At 35.5% G+C, this 15528-nt stretch overlaps 1 protein-coding gene and 1 non-coding gene across 3 annotated transcripts in view; both read left to right on the plus strand.

Moving 5' to 3' along the window:
- Nucleotides 1-12361, plus strand: part of LOC101740818 (ubiquitin-like protein 3) — a 178247-nt gene extending 165886 nt beyond the window's left edge. Inside the window, exons 3-5 of one of the 2 annotated variants that reach the window (XR_002430411.3) lie at nt 7104-7271; nt 7840-7924; nt 9990-10151. Coding sequence is in view for 1 of the 2 variants with exons in the window: in XM_038015243.2 (XP_037871171.1) it covers nt 7104-7271; nt 9990-10054 (233 nt within the window). In the remaining variant the exon portion in view is untranslated. Of the gene's footprint in view, nt 1-7103; nt 7272-7839; nt 7925-9989 lie in introns of both variants that reach the window. The other variant, XM_038015243.2, reaches the window with a different exon arrangement.
- Nucleotides 5256-5328, plus strand: TRNAT-UGU (transfer RNA threonine (anticodon UGU)). The gene has a single exon. It is a non-coding gene; the product is annotated as a tRNA-Thr (tRNA).
- Nucleotides 12362-15528: the final 3167 nt, after the last annotated feature.

Here is a 15528-nt window from a genome sequence, read left to right on the forward strand (position 1 = left end):
CCGAGCCGTTTCTGTGTCTAACAAACAAACTTTCACATTTGTAATATTTGTATAGATTAGTATCGAGGCTAATAGGTTTTAATTTATCTGTGAATTAGCAGGTGAAAACACACCTGTGTTCTCATTAGCATTTTAAAACTTAAAAGTGGACTTAGGTGTGCACCATAAAAAGAATTAACTTAATCTACTAGATAAGTAAGTATCTAGGTTGATTTCTAACCGATTTCAAAGAAAGAGGTTCTATTGTGGATTTTATATGTTTTAAGTATGTTCAGATGATATCTTCGTCATTTGTGAATAGATTTTGAAGATTGTTTTTTTTTTAAAGGAGATTGGTATTGTTAACTTTTTTTTATTTTTTTATTTACTGCTTCGACTATGACACAAAATTTTAGAATAAAAATGCTTTCTAAATCATAGTCAAAAACTGCATTGACTTAAGGCAAAATATTACGGTTAAACAATCCAAGAAACGTTCTGACTATATTTTTCTACCGAATTAATTTCGTTGTAATATTAAATCTAAAGAAGCGAACAAAGAATATAACGTGTCTAATAAAACGTATATTGTGATACGATAATATTGAAGCTCAGGATTTTCTAGATTTTTCCCGACGAGCGGAATAAAATATATCGGCATTCAAAGCGTTCCATAACACAAAGGAAGTCCCAAGTGCGAACGAGAATCTAGCCTCTCAAAGGCTCTCTGAACTTTAAGCGTAATTCTAGATAAAGAAGACGTTATGGTTTTCTTTTTTAATTCAGAAACACATCAAAAATTTCGTTTGAACAATTTGCAGAAGTGAGCGCTGATCAAAATAAATGTAGCGAACGTTTAACTGATAATTGCTGATTGAATACAAAAACTCAAAACTACAACCACGCTTCACTCACACCACAATTACAGAAAACAACTCATTGTGCATCAACAGAAAACTCATCGAATATTATTAAAACAAATATATTTAAATTAAAAAACAAAAAAAAATTAAAACTGTCCAAAACTGTGTTGTTCAAGAAACTCATCTGAAATGGCCTCATAAAATTATTATTAAAGTTACGAAGCAACATCCGAGACAGGCCCTTTGGAGTGACGAAAGCAAGGTAAACAGGCGAACGAAACTTCACCGTTGCCCGCACAATTTCCATACTAATGAATGTGGGTGGGTTTAATAATTGGTAATGTCAACACTTTCTCGTACTAGAACTATTGGAGTCGGCGGATAAGACGGGCCGAAGCCTGAAGTTTCAAGTTTTGGGTATTGTACCATACCCTTTAACGAAGACACACGCAGGATCATCTATGTTTGCAAGTTACCGAACTTGAAAACAAGTAGGGTAACGATGACTTGTCTATTGCAACAAGTTTGGGGAACAAGATAATGGAGTTGGACTGTTCTGCTGTTGATGAATCGGCAATGAAATTTCAAGTGTACGTGCATTAAATGTTAAGGCGTACGATGTGTTCGTATCGTGTGATGCGACTGTAACGGGTTCTGAATCCTTATAGCAAGTGCAAATTTTGTGGTCATACCTTTGCCTAGTAGCGACGAGGGCTTATGCTAGCTTCATAAAACGTGTAGGCGAACTCACGGGGCTCAGCTTGGCGAATTTGTTAACACTAGCCCTAGCAAGGGCAGTGCTTCGTAGAATCTACCACCGGATCGGAATCGCGACTCACTGGGAAAATCCGGCGAGAAACTCAGTGAGCTTACACCGCGTTCCTATCACTATTTGGACTTAACGTTTTAACTGTCTGAGGAATTACGGATATTATATTACAATCCAGAAGACCAAATGGAAAATGACAGTGTGATCTTGACTTTAAAATATAAAGACGTATAAGCAAAATGCGAGCTTTTTGGACAGAGCGGAAGCCTGTGTAGTAAAGCTAAAACATTGAAGGAATAGTGAATAGATCTACTTTTTAAGAATGTAACGATTATTATATGACTTCCAATAACGGCCCTTATTCTTGAGGAGTAAGAAAGAGAACTCTTCATACAAACATAAAAACATACTCGTAACTCGGTGGTACCGAATCGGAATCGCGACCAACCGAGAAGATCCGGCGAGAACCTCAGTGGACTGTAGTGCATGTTATTAACTGTCTACCCTTTACATTTGGAAGTGAAACAATACGTTCATAATACGTGACAAGGAACTTCCTTCCACAATGTAGCCGTGTCTAACAATCTTCTCGAAAGGAAACGTTGAGTGCTTCTCATTTTTTACTATCGACACAAAGAAAACTTAAAACATAAAGAACGTTGTACATACAAACAACAAAACGATCGCATCATAAAATTATTTTTATTATTATTAAGGAATAAATTTTACAATCTGTTCTTTAATGTAATATCATATATGCGTTCATTAAGGAGAACAAATTTAATAATCTCCTTTGAAATTTTGATAAGGCAGGAGTATTAAATATTCAAAATGTAAGATACGAAAGTTACACCTAGTAAGGCTGAGCCAATAAGTTTTGTTGAATTTCTCGTTTGTCACAATTCCAGAATTGCGTGGATGATGTTAGAATTAGTCGAGAATACATCAGAAAATTTAATAGTTTTGTTAATTTTGTTAACGTAGCTTAATTAATGTTTGGTTTTTTATTTTTATTAAAGTAGCTACAGGATTAAATTCATCAATTTTAAAAAGATCCCCCGACGACTTTTTCTACCAATCAACCAAATGTAATGTGCAGAGAATTATGGTACGTACTGTTGTACCATATAAACACACACACACATGGTTTTATTTCGTCGATTTCACGAAATATTCGAGGCACATTTCTCACTTTGCATTACCGCCATGATTATTTCCTGTGTGTATATTTTTCATTACCGCAATAACAACATGTACCCGTACCTACTCGAGTGAATACAGTACGTAAATAATGTACATTTTTCCTTAACTTGAGTAATCGGTTTCTCTTTATTTATTGGCAAGTTTCGTTGTGAAGAAAAACGATTGAGTACACTCTGTACGTATGGATATTAAAAAGCATTTAATTAAAAATATATCCTGGTGAGGAAATGACTCTATAGATGCCTTGTCGTTCAGGGCAAAGTAGAAGGTACCAGACCGACTCTGACAAGAGTGATTATACAAATAAGAACAATTAAAAATAACGATGTTTGCAAGCACGAAAATAAAATATTTTTTAAAAACACACTCCGTTATTGAAATGTTAAAAATAAAATATTCGGAAGTATGTACATACATTTAATATAATGTATGCAAACACAAAATAAGTACTCTATAATATGATCGCGCGATCATTAACAATGAATGCGTCATGCGTGTGGAGATAGATAGTCTTGCACAATAAATTGACATTACTCTGATACCGACATTAAAATGTACTTCGAAATACTTAATCTAAATTTTATAACTGTTTTTAATCCGTAACTCGTTTCGTATGGACGATATAATAGGGATGTAGGTGCGTCTTGGAGGACAAGGGAGTATCAATTTTGCAAGAACTCAAAAATCTCCTCGCGGCTGTCATCCGAGTGTCTTCGCAGAGTCCTTGAATACTTCGGTCACATTGCACGGAAGGGTGGTAGCAATCTCGAGAGGCTTATCGTGACTGGTAAGATAGATGGGAAAAGGCCTCGGGTGTGCAGCCCAATACGTTGGTCCAACCAGATCCGCACGGCCCTTGAATCCACATTTCACAACGCCCTCCACACCACCAGAGACAAGAGTAGATGAAGAAAGATCGTGCGTGCGGCGAAGGTGATACAAAAGGGTGGTCACGACCCTCAGCAGTGAGGAATACGACGCACGGACCAAGGAATATTTTTATTTAATAATGTTATTCTGTTAGCCTTCTAAGAGTTGTAATCAAAATTATGCAGTGTATAATTTAAAGTCTTATTGAAAATAAACTAAAATTGATTTATAGCACTAGGCAGCCGCCTGGCTCTTGCCATTTTGGTGGTCCGCGCCGTATGTTCAGCTGCCTATAATTGCAATAATAAATTTTTTTTAGGATTATTGGTCCAAATAAACTGTTAGATTATTCTCAAAACGATGGACCGAAATAAATCTATATATTTAAAAATTAATTGCTGTTCTGATTTGGCTAATTTTGGTCTTGAATTATTTTTGGAAGTCCAGAGAAGGTTTAAAAGGTGAATAAATATGAAAATGCTCGGAATTATATAAAAACAAACAATTTTGTTTTTCCTTTGATGTGTCCCCCGTCGGAAGGATTCTTTTTGTTTGTTTTAAGTTTATTTTATACAAAAGTTTAAGTTTTTTATTTATATCGATTAAGGCACTACGAAGTCTGCCGGGTCAGCTAGTTTTAAATAAAACGTGGTCTAGCTTCATTGCGCCCTCCAAAGCGATGTGTTACACTCGCGACGTGTTAAAAAAGGGTAATTAGCCGCTACATGCACGACCTCGTTCGTTGATTGGCGTTGTACGAGGTCAGTTACCACGTGCTCTGACTGGCATCACCAAGCAGAACTCGCCTTTGATAGTTTTTTTTTTCTTTTACAGAAAATGAGTCTAGTTGCGTTCGATTGTAGAATTTGGAATCTACTTTTTTTTATTGAGCTTGTTGGAAGACGAGCGTACGACCCACCTGATGGTGAGTGGTTACCGTCGCCCATGGACTTCAACAAACTTGAAGTTTCATTGAGAATACGTGACATTAAATCGGTGAAATTGATTTTGATGGGGGAATTGCTGGTGGCCTGGAGGTCTTCCAGCTGTTCTGAGATGCGTGAGGGAGTTGAAAAGCTCGGCCGGGCGCTTAATTGGTAAACCTGGAATGCTCAAGATGACAGTCCTAGAGAAACATTTTTATTACTAGCGGCAGGAGCTCTTCTGAGTATTACTTGTGGTAGGACCTCTTCTGAATTTGCACGGGTGGGTACCACCCACCATCTGCCTATTTCTGTCGTGAAGCAGTAATGCATTTCGGTTTGAAGGGTGGAGCAGCCGTTGTAACCATACTGAGACCTTAGAACTCATATCTAAAGGTGGGTGGCGGCATTTATGTTGTGGATGTCTATGGGCTCCAGTAACCACTTAACGCCAGGTGGGCTGTGAGCTCGTCCACCCATCTAAGGTATAAAAAAAAACAGGCATAGCCAAAATTAGATTAAATTTTCAAATTGCTTATTAAGAGAGCAAAGTTAAGGAAGTAAGTTTATAACAGCGCCATATGTTACTTTTAAGTTATTCGACAAAACTCTTTGTTAAGCTCCATATTTATAAAACCTTGCGTGTAAGCCTCCATAGCTCAGGGGTTAGAGCACTGGTCTTGTAAACCAGGGGTCGAGAGTTCAAATCTCTCTGGGGGCAGTTAATATAGAGAAATCCTTTTTTATATTTAATTCGATCTACCTTAAGGAATGTAACCGATTTAGTTTTAGCAAAAATCGCTTTTATATATATTTATGGCTTTCTTCCTCTAGAATATCCATCTACATTAGAACGTTCACATTAACTGTTTAAATAAATATGATGGCATAATTATTTAATTTTGTAAATAGCCCTAATAATGACAATTAAAATTTCTAGTTTAAAAGTTAAGATTACGAATATCCGCCTTTATATTTTGCATATACAATGTGTCCATGCACCAGTGTTGGAGATTTAATGGGTGTAAAATATGGGGATTTTTATCGACAAATCACTATCTCAATTTTCTATACTAGAATGGCAGCCATTTTGTTTTTTTTACTTCGCAGCTCAGACGCCGGCACTGATTTAATCTTTACTATCGATGTAGATCTTCATTGATAGCTAAAATTGTAGACAATCAGTTTATGATACATTTTATTCAATATCTTTTTCACTAAATAACAAATAGGTATTACTTAATAAAATAAAAATAAATAAAATTTATTGCATTTTTTATTTTTTCATGAAAACTCTGTCAAGCTACTTTTTTTTAAATATTTTTCTCATAATACAGGATATTTTCATTAAAATAATCTTTACATCAAAGCCATAAGTAAGATAGTTCAAAAGTTGTCATGAATATTACCCTTAAAAACTTAAATAAATATCACATGTCAAACAATAGACTCCAGACCCCAGGCCCGCTACATTGAATGGCCTAAGAATTTTGAAATTCCTGCAAACTGAATACGCAACTGAACGCATTAAATGAACTACCATTGACCTATAGGACAAGAATGGTACTGATTTTTAGAATTCCTGCAAAGTGGATATCAAGACGCATTAAATGAATTACCACTGACCTATATAGGACAAGAATGATACTCCAATTAGCAATCGTCCCACCTCATCCAATCCATGTCGGATAGGTGTCATTTAAATAATTTCTGACATTGACCGCAAAATGTGCTGGAACTCCCATCTAATTGTCACCGACGATCTATGAAAGCAATTTTCAATTGGCTTTTTGTTACTTACCACCACCCCCCGCCTATTTCTGCCGTGAAGCAGTAATGCGTTTCGGTTTGAAGGGTGGAGCAGCCGTTGTAACTATACTTGAGACCTTAGAACTTGTATTGGCGCATTTGCGTCGTAGATGTCTAGGGGCTCCAGTCACAACTTAACACCGGGTGGGCTGTGAGCTCGTCCACTCATCTAAGCAATAAAAAACTTAAAAAAAACCCACATAATATGTAATTACGTTACTTGGACGCGTAGTTCTAGATAATTTCGATTGGTCTAATGGCTAGTGACGTCACGATCTAAGTAAGTTTCTCAGCTGTCACTCTTTGACTTAGTCTTTGTTAAAGAAATATAGTATTCGGAGTATGTATATCATATGTACCTACTTTATGTTCTTTGTTTCGTTCAGCCTTATGGAAGACAATACAAAGTCGTAACTTTTGGAATGTTAATTAGTATTATTACAATAAAATTTTGAATTAACACCAAATCAATTGTGAACTTACTTGTAGCGTTCATGATTTTGTTTTTTGCCCTGGGCAATAAATAAAAATCTGGGCCTATGGGCAATCTACCAACAAAAGCATTCCCAATGTGGGTTGACGTCTGCCAAAACTTTCACAGCTATGAATACGAGGGGGGCATATGATGAGAACGATAGGGCTGTGATAACGATATTAAAGTAATGTTGGTGTTGTTTTTGTTTCCAGCTGACTGGGCAACGGAATGCGTGTCTCGCGCCGAGATCCTGCGACTGATCTACCAGGGTCGCTTCCTGCACAGCTCGGTGACTCTGGGCGCTCTCGGCCTGCCCCTAGGGCGCACCACGGTCATGCACCTAGTGCCGCGCGAACACCTCCCGGAGCCTAACTCTCACGGTCAGTAATTACGTGCCTTAACCGCATTTGAATAGGAGGTCATTTTTAAATTAAAGCAGCTGTGATTAGGGTAATTACTACTGGTGGTAGGATCTCTTGTGAGTCCGCACGGGTAGCCAATGCGTTTCGGTCTGAAGGACGGGGCAGTCGTTGTAACTATACTGAGACCTTAGAACTTATATCTCAAGTTGGGTGGCGCATTTACGTTGTAGATGTCTATGGGCTCCAGTGACCACTTAACATCAGGTGGGCTGTGAACTCGTCCAACCATCTAAGCAATTTTTTTTTGTTTTTGTTTATACCGGTCACGCAGGCTGCGACTATCGGATTATTGCATGAAAAACATTGATTTGTTGAGAGTATTACTCGCGCGCCATCTACCCGTACCTTGATGGTACTAGGAGAGACACTTTATCCGAAATGTCACTATCAAATTTCATCGCAAACGGATCAATAGTTTAGGAATTCAAATGTTTCCGTAGTTAAAATAACAATAATAACATATTTTTCATTACGGACACTTATTTTTTTTAAAAATCTTAAACACTAAAGCATATTTTGTTGACAGAAGTACGATGGAATTAAAATCGAATGCGATCCTTGTCCTATGCTCATATACCCTTAGCCTGCCTTCCTTCTTTCCCGTCAAAATTGTAAGTGAATTTTAAACAAAAAAAAGGAACCTAAAAACAAGTGGGTAGTTCACGATTCGGTAGTACCGGATGGAACGGGACCGCTTCCGAAGTCGGATCAACGTTGACCTGTTATTATTGACCTATGTATTATATAAAACATTATATCAGCTGTCTTAACCGTCGGAAGCGGTTTTGTTACAACCGATTGAATATTTATAGTACGTAAAAGATAATCCTCTATATCATCTGGTGGTAGGACCTCTTGTGAGTCCGCACAGGTAGGTATCACTATCCCGCCTATTTCTGCCGTCAAACAGTAATGCGTTTCGGCTTGAAGAGTGGGACAGCCGTTGTAACTATACTGAGACCTTAGAACTCATATCTCAAGGTGGGTGGTGCATTTACGTTGTAGATGTTTATCGGCTCCGGTTATTACTTAACATCAGGTGGGCTGTGAGCTCGTCCGTCCATCTAAGTAATTAAAAAAAATTGCATTATTATTTGATGAGTTTTGAAGGTAGATTGAAATAACCGAATGTGATATGCAGATCGCGTAGCGCCTATTCTGAAATTTATTTTATTATGTCATCACAGACGAGTTCTCGGCGAGTTAACCGTCTTCGACCCTTACTCGATGAGTGATACTAAAAGATCAGAACAATAGTAATAAGCGGTTGATGAAATGGCTGCGACTCGGGAAGTTAATTTGAACTTTTAGAAATTATAGCCCTCTATAGCAGGGGTGGCCAACTTGATTAGAACCAAGATCTACTGTTTACTGATGTAAAACACTACAATCTACTAATGACATTTCTTGAAATTTAGAGAAACAATGTAGTTTAGTAATACACAAATAAGTAGTATATTTTTTATTTATTGAAAAGATTAATATAAAACTGAAATAATGTTTTTGAAATTATAATATATTAAAACAGAACTATTGTATGAAAGAGAGAATAAATAATGTGACGTAATGTAAATGATAAAAGATGAAGATGATGCCTGCAGCAATTGGTGATTACGTTGCGCAGTCTGTGTGCTTAGTGAGAGTTTTTTTAACGTTCTCGATAGCGTAAAAGTTAGCTCCTATTTAAGTATGGAATGGGATCGTTTGCGTACGTTTGCCGCTAGTGGCGCTGTTCTAACTGCATACAAAATTGGGTTAACTTTTACGCTATCGAGGACGTATGTACAGTCAAACCTGGATAAGCGAGAACTGGATAAGTGAGAAAACTCTATAAGTGAGAGTAATAGCCAGGACCCGTCATTTTAAGCTCCCAAAACCTCTATTAGCGAGAAACAGAAACCTGTGTAAGAGAGAGTCATTTTTCCCTCATTGACCTCCGTAAGTGAGAGTGCTACTTATCTGTACCTCTATAAGCGACAGTCGAGCTTTATTTATTTATATTATTTAGGAGGAACAAATGACAAAACAAATTACAAATTTAACATCTGCTATTTTATGACTCATTCTTAACTTTCGTGGAACTTCCTACCATTGTTTTTGTATTTTTTTCTCGTCAATATTGAACCTATTCGATTTCGTGGAACTAAATAAAATTGTTATTTTATCGCATTCTTTTCGACTGGACACGTGTGCCTGTGTACCGTCCTGTTTGTCGGCCTTACTCAGTTTATTGTTAATCAATTGCGAAGGAAAGTTCTGTTCTGCATCATGTCAAAACGGAAAATTAAAGTACTGTCATTAAGTGATAAACTTAAAATAGTGAATGCGTTTGAATACGGAAAGTCGCGAAATGAAATTCAGAGGGAGCATTAGCGAGAAACTCGGGTTAGTGAGAAACCTCTATAAGCGAGAATGAGATTGTGCTCCCTTGAACTCTCGCTTATCCAGGTTTGACTGTATTTATATTTTTTAGTCTTGCCACGATCGACTGAACTTAATAGCCACGATCGACCGGTCGATCGCGATCTACCGGTTGACCACCCCTGCTATATACAAGTAGATACGTCGTGGGCACATTTTGAAGTGCTAATTGACGATCTGATACTCTACTAGCAATGTGTCAAGATTGTATCTAGAAGCCACGATTAAATATTTTGATTTTTTGTTCAATTTCAGATCAACGACAGAAAAGTAAAGGTGGTTCAAGCAGTTGTTGTTCGGCGTCGTGTTGCATATTGTAATGGACGATTGTAAAAGCGAAAAGGCAATACGTGTGCAGCGATCGGTGCGAGCGAGACGGCGACAGGGCCACACCAAGGACTCATGTGTTCAGTGATATAGACGCCAGCATCCAATGACCCCTAAGCCCTCATTCGCACGGGCGTTTTAAAAACGTCGCGTTAAAACTCGGCGTTGGCGCTTTTATAACGTTCTCGATGTGACGTAATCTGTAGCGCCCAACGCTTAGAGCTCAAAATGCAACACTGCGCGATAAAAAAGCGTCGCGTATTAAAAGCGCTATCGTATGAACATATACTAAGAAATGCATCTGTTCTATTTGAACGCTTTTTTAACGCGCGCTAAAAAAACTCTCGTGCGAATGAGGCCTTAATGTATTAAATCTGGGCACGAAATTAAATCGATACATTGAAAAACAATATTCGCACATACGGTTCTATAAAGTCGTCACTTATGCAATTTTTGTTAATACTGAAATGAGTATGAGAAAATACATTTTTTAATGGTTCTTATTAGTGACAACGAGAGAGATGTTTACTTTTACTGATGAAGTTTCTAGTTTAAATATTATCATTTTATTCCTATAGCCTAGCAGAATGATATCAGAATTATATAATAACAAGTTGAATTTACCAACGTTTTTCCTGAAAAATTACATAATTTGCATGAGTGACGTTATCGCACCGTATGATAATTAAAAAAAAAAAAACATATTCGATTTTTAATTTCGGCACAAAACCGACCAAACGAACGCACATCACTAGACGGAAGCTCCGACGACCATCTATCTAGCTAGGCTGTATCGTTGGTGTTTATTGGTGGGGAATCGCTACTAGCGCCGCGGCTCGTTTAGGGATCGAAACTATCTTTAATCATATTAAAAATTATTTAGTAGTTATTCGATGTACGTATTCGACACGCAAGTTAAAACGCATAGATTTTTCCGGATGGTTCCTACATTAACAAAAAAAAAAAAACGTCTATCTAACTTCGAGTAGGTACCCGACCGCCGATGTCGTTTATAATTCATTAGTATTATAATTATTTAGATCGTCTTAAATGAATTTATAAGAAAGTTACAACGGAGATAATTTATAGATAAATAATAATGAAATGACAAATTATTTAATTGAGAAAGCAATATGAAGCGTGTACATTTTCATTTTCTTAACTGCATTGTAAATAATTGAATAGTTTTTAATAATAATTATATTATTGTGAGTACGTTTTTCGGGACTTTGTGATAGGCTCATGCAATATGTTCGATTTGTTTTGTATATGTAATATATATATAAAAAAATATGTATTGTAATTATCCCGCGTACTACTCGAGTTGTTGGCTCACGGTTCGTTGTCCGTACACGGTGTTTACTCGGAGGAAACATGTTTGTGGTTACACGGCGACCGCTTCACAACTCGAACTAATCGAAATAATAATAACAAAGTATACATCCGGCACTAGATACAGTTAATGTTGCTATTAAGTAAATACATTTATGTATTAGAGAATTCGCGAACATTCGGGCTACGAAGAAAATTGTATGTGAAAATGTATTGTTTTCGTGCTGTTCACGACCGTTACCAGAGATTTAAAATAAAATAAAAACACGCGCTAATGTAAATACGAAGCTTTTTATATATTAATTAAATATTACACATCACACGTTATAATGTAGAATATAAAATTTTACTATTTTTAATTTCGCATTTTAATAATACTATTATTATGTTCTTATGTATTATTCTTTTTTGAACATGTTTTTCATCTAGATTTGAAATTGTTTGGCTTAGCCTCAATATTATTTTGTTTTAAGCCCATTAATTTGAATTTCTTGGTAAATTTGTATTTGTTTTCCTTTTTTTTTATAATCTTTCCGACGCAATCTTAACTTTGAAAATACGTATTTATAAAAAGTACAAATGAAATTATTTTACAAAAAGAAAACATGAATTAATCTCGATTCTTAAACTAATCGAGCAATATTCTGATTTCTCTAAAAAAAGGGTACATTATTTGCATGATGTTTTAACCCATTAATACAATTTATCTTATAAATAATAAAATCATTAAACAGCCATATAACCGACTGAAAAAGATCTTGCCATTCAAAATTAAAAATCTAAAGTTGAATCTAAAAGAGTGAATGCAATTAAATTATTATTTTTATTACGAATTCGTTTACTGGTGTACTTTTGATCCGTATGAATGACATTAAAATTTGGATGCACTGTTTCAGTTGCTGTATGTATGTATTTGTTAAGTTGTGTTAATTATATTTTAGTTTACAAATAAATATGATTTAAATTTTGTTTTGACTTTTATTTTCCTTTTTTTATAGATGGCGCTGTTATCAATTCTGCACGTTGTAAAGCTTAGTGTTTTTCGCTTTTGTTTGTCTTGCTGAATAAAATTGGCTTTTATAAATATATTTCAAGTGTCTAGTCGAGTGTAGTAGACAAATATATTAATAGGTTAAGGCGATAGCGTAGGATCTTCGCGGTAATGTTAAGTGTAATAACAAAAAAAAAATACTCGTAAAGTTTATAGATAATAAATGTACAGTTTATTGGCAATTAATTCGATTTATGTTATCTATAGTAGTTTTCGGAAACGTCATTATTGAACCAAGATGTTTTACAATAAATTAGTGACAGGCCAATTTTTATCTTTAGAATATGATTTGTAACTACACTAGTAACAGTAGAAATTAAATATTGAATATAAAAAAAAGGCTTATAATGGAAAAAATAACTATAATACGTGCACAAATTTTTTGAAATCGGCTTAAATAAGAAAGTAATTTTTTACGATAATTTACTAGGAAATCATGTTTATGTATTACAATTAACGTATTGTTGACCTGTATTAAATTGGATGATTGAATTGAAATCCAAATGGACCTGTACCTAAATTAGAAATTATTTTAAATGTAACATTTAATTAGAGTTGGCGATCAAAAGCAAATATTTTATTTACACTTAACCTTCGATCAACAATAGTAACTAGATAAAGGGACACGTACAAAATCGAAGCAAAAACTGTCCGCGTGAATATACACATACATAGCTACGTTGGTTTACAACAAACGGAGAAAAAAGTATTGAAACAGTTTTAAGTTCAAACTAATTACAACTATGCCACCTAGTAATAAAGTTCCAAATCTCCAAAACATTATCTAATACTTACGATCATTCGTCACAAAGCAATAAATTACTCCTGTCACTTACAAACGAAAAGGCATATGTTAAACAACCTTTAATGTTAAATCAACCTTATCACCCAACAAATAAAGTAATTTTTTCCGTTGTAGCTTTGAGAACTAACATCGTTTTGTTTTATTTATTTTTGCTTGAAATTTCAATTTCTATTTACTACAGGAGGTAACGGAGTCGCGTTGAACACTAAAATAATTTATTATATGAATAAAAGTAAGTTTTTTTTTATTGTTTATATGGATGGACGAGCTAACAGCCCACCTGGTGTTAAGTGGTTACTGGAGCCCATAGACATCTACAACGTAAATGCGCCACTCACCTCGAGATATAAGTTCTAAGATCTCAGTATAGTTACAACGGCTACCCCACCATTCGAACCGAAACGCATTACTGCTTCACGGTGGAAATAGGCGGGGTGGTGGTACCTACCCGTGCGGACTCCCAAGAGGTCCTACCACCAGTGAAAAAGGTGTTTAGTTGTTTACTTTTTATGTTTTGAGGATTTATGTTTGTTGGTATCTATACATTACTTATTATTTTATTAGCGTTACGTTTTGTGTAATAGATATTTTTATAGTATATTTTTATGTTTTCGCGACTAGTACATATGATAAAACAACGTTTAAACGGTTTTAAGCGCGATGTTTTTATTACAATGCTTCGGCCACGTTTCAGTAGCCGTGAACACGGAAGGCAAAGATGTCCAGTGTCAATGAGTGGAGTTCTTAGCTGGCTTATAAAAGTAATCTCTTCTTTCTCTGGCGACAATCGAGATCCATTCTGCACACGTGATTGCTAGGAAAGCTAAAATAAAAAAGGAAAGCTAAGTATCCAATGAGAATCCAACAAACAGACACAAAAGCAGAATTAACCAATTTTAACTAACCAATTTTGAAGTACTGCTAACAAATTTTTAAAAATTATTACAACACAAATCTACTCCATGCATTTACTTTTCAGTTATACAAAAATTTTGTCCAAGTGTTGGCGAGCCTTGGCCAACATTTGTAGCGGTGGTTAAAAATCGGTAATTTTGTTTAAAATTTAATATTATTTATTAGTTTAAAGCTTAAAATATAACGTATACTTCATGTACTTACCGAAAGTAAGATACTCCGGCCGTTAAATTGATTTTTCGGGCATTTTTTGCAATTTTTGTATACACACTGCGGCATTGTGAGACGGGTTGACATTGGCTGCGTCTGGAGTGAACTAAACAAAATAAGAGCTCACATTTCAAGTGCGCTGTTATTTAACGAGACGGATTTTTGCGCCGACCCGAAATCTAGTTACTATTGTTGATCGAAGCACTTAACACATAGTTTCTTTGTGTTCTCTTTGTCAAAAGTAGTGGATATCGGTCAGATAGTACATAAATATTTTATTACAATCTTAAATCTGTGTTCGAAAGTAAAAATAAGAATGAATCTTCTTTAAAGTCAATGTGACGTCGTTTTGTTAGCTAAATTGATTACACTTTTTGTTTCTAATTCTATCAACGGCTCTCACATTTCAATGTGATGCATAAAAATGGTCAAAAAATTAAAAGCTCTAATTACAAACTCATTACATTTATGTAAATGTAGTCAAAATTTAATTATTTTGAGACGATATTACCGAGATGCGGTTGTAATTATCTAAACGATTTCTTTTAAATGATTTTGTCAATGTCACTTTTGATAAACGTCAAGGTTGACGGTATCCTTCCATTGTTGGCGGTTATAGCGCTTTATAAAGCGTAAACACTAAACATTTTATTGTAATGTTTTCGAAATGGACTCCTGACACAATAGGAATAAATATTATAGAACCCAAAGTAACTTTAAACTTCGGGTTGGGCTGCCTTCGCTTGACAGGCTTCCGTAACATGGCGTTACTAAAATAATGATTGTTTATGCTTAGCCCATTGATTAATGTTTTTTTTCGCCTATTCGTGTTTCAATTTCGGGTACGTACATTCGGAATTTTAACAAAATTAGATTCTTTAACAGGCTTCAAAACGATAAAGAGACTATTTCTTACTCGGGTCGTGTGGTTACTGTCTGAATTTCGCTGCGAAATCGACATGATTTGATCCAAGTCCCCGATAGGCACGGTGATGATAATGTTTCCGTGCTTGTTCTGAAGGTGTTCTATTACATGTTGTAAACAAAGATTCAGTCGCTGCTAGGAAATAGCACTACACTATTTGCAACAAGTAGGTTATATGTCATTTTGTAGGGAGCGCTTGCGTAGATTCTAGAGCAAGATGGGAAACCGG

The sequence above is a fragment of the Bombyx mori genome, chromosome 14 (genome assembly GCF_030269925.1).
Source record: "Bombyx mori chromosome 14, ASM3026992v2".
Classification (NCBI taxonomy): Eukaryota; Metazoa; Arthropoda; class Insecta; order Lepidoptera; family Bombycidae; genus Bombyx; species Bombyx mori.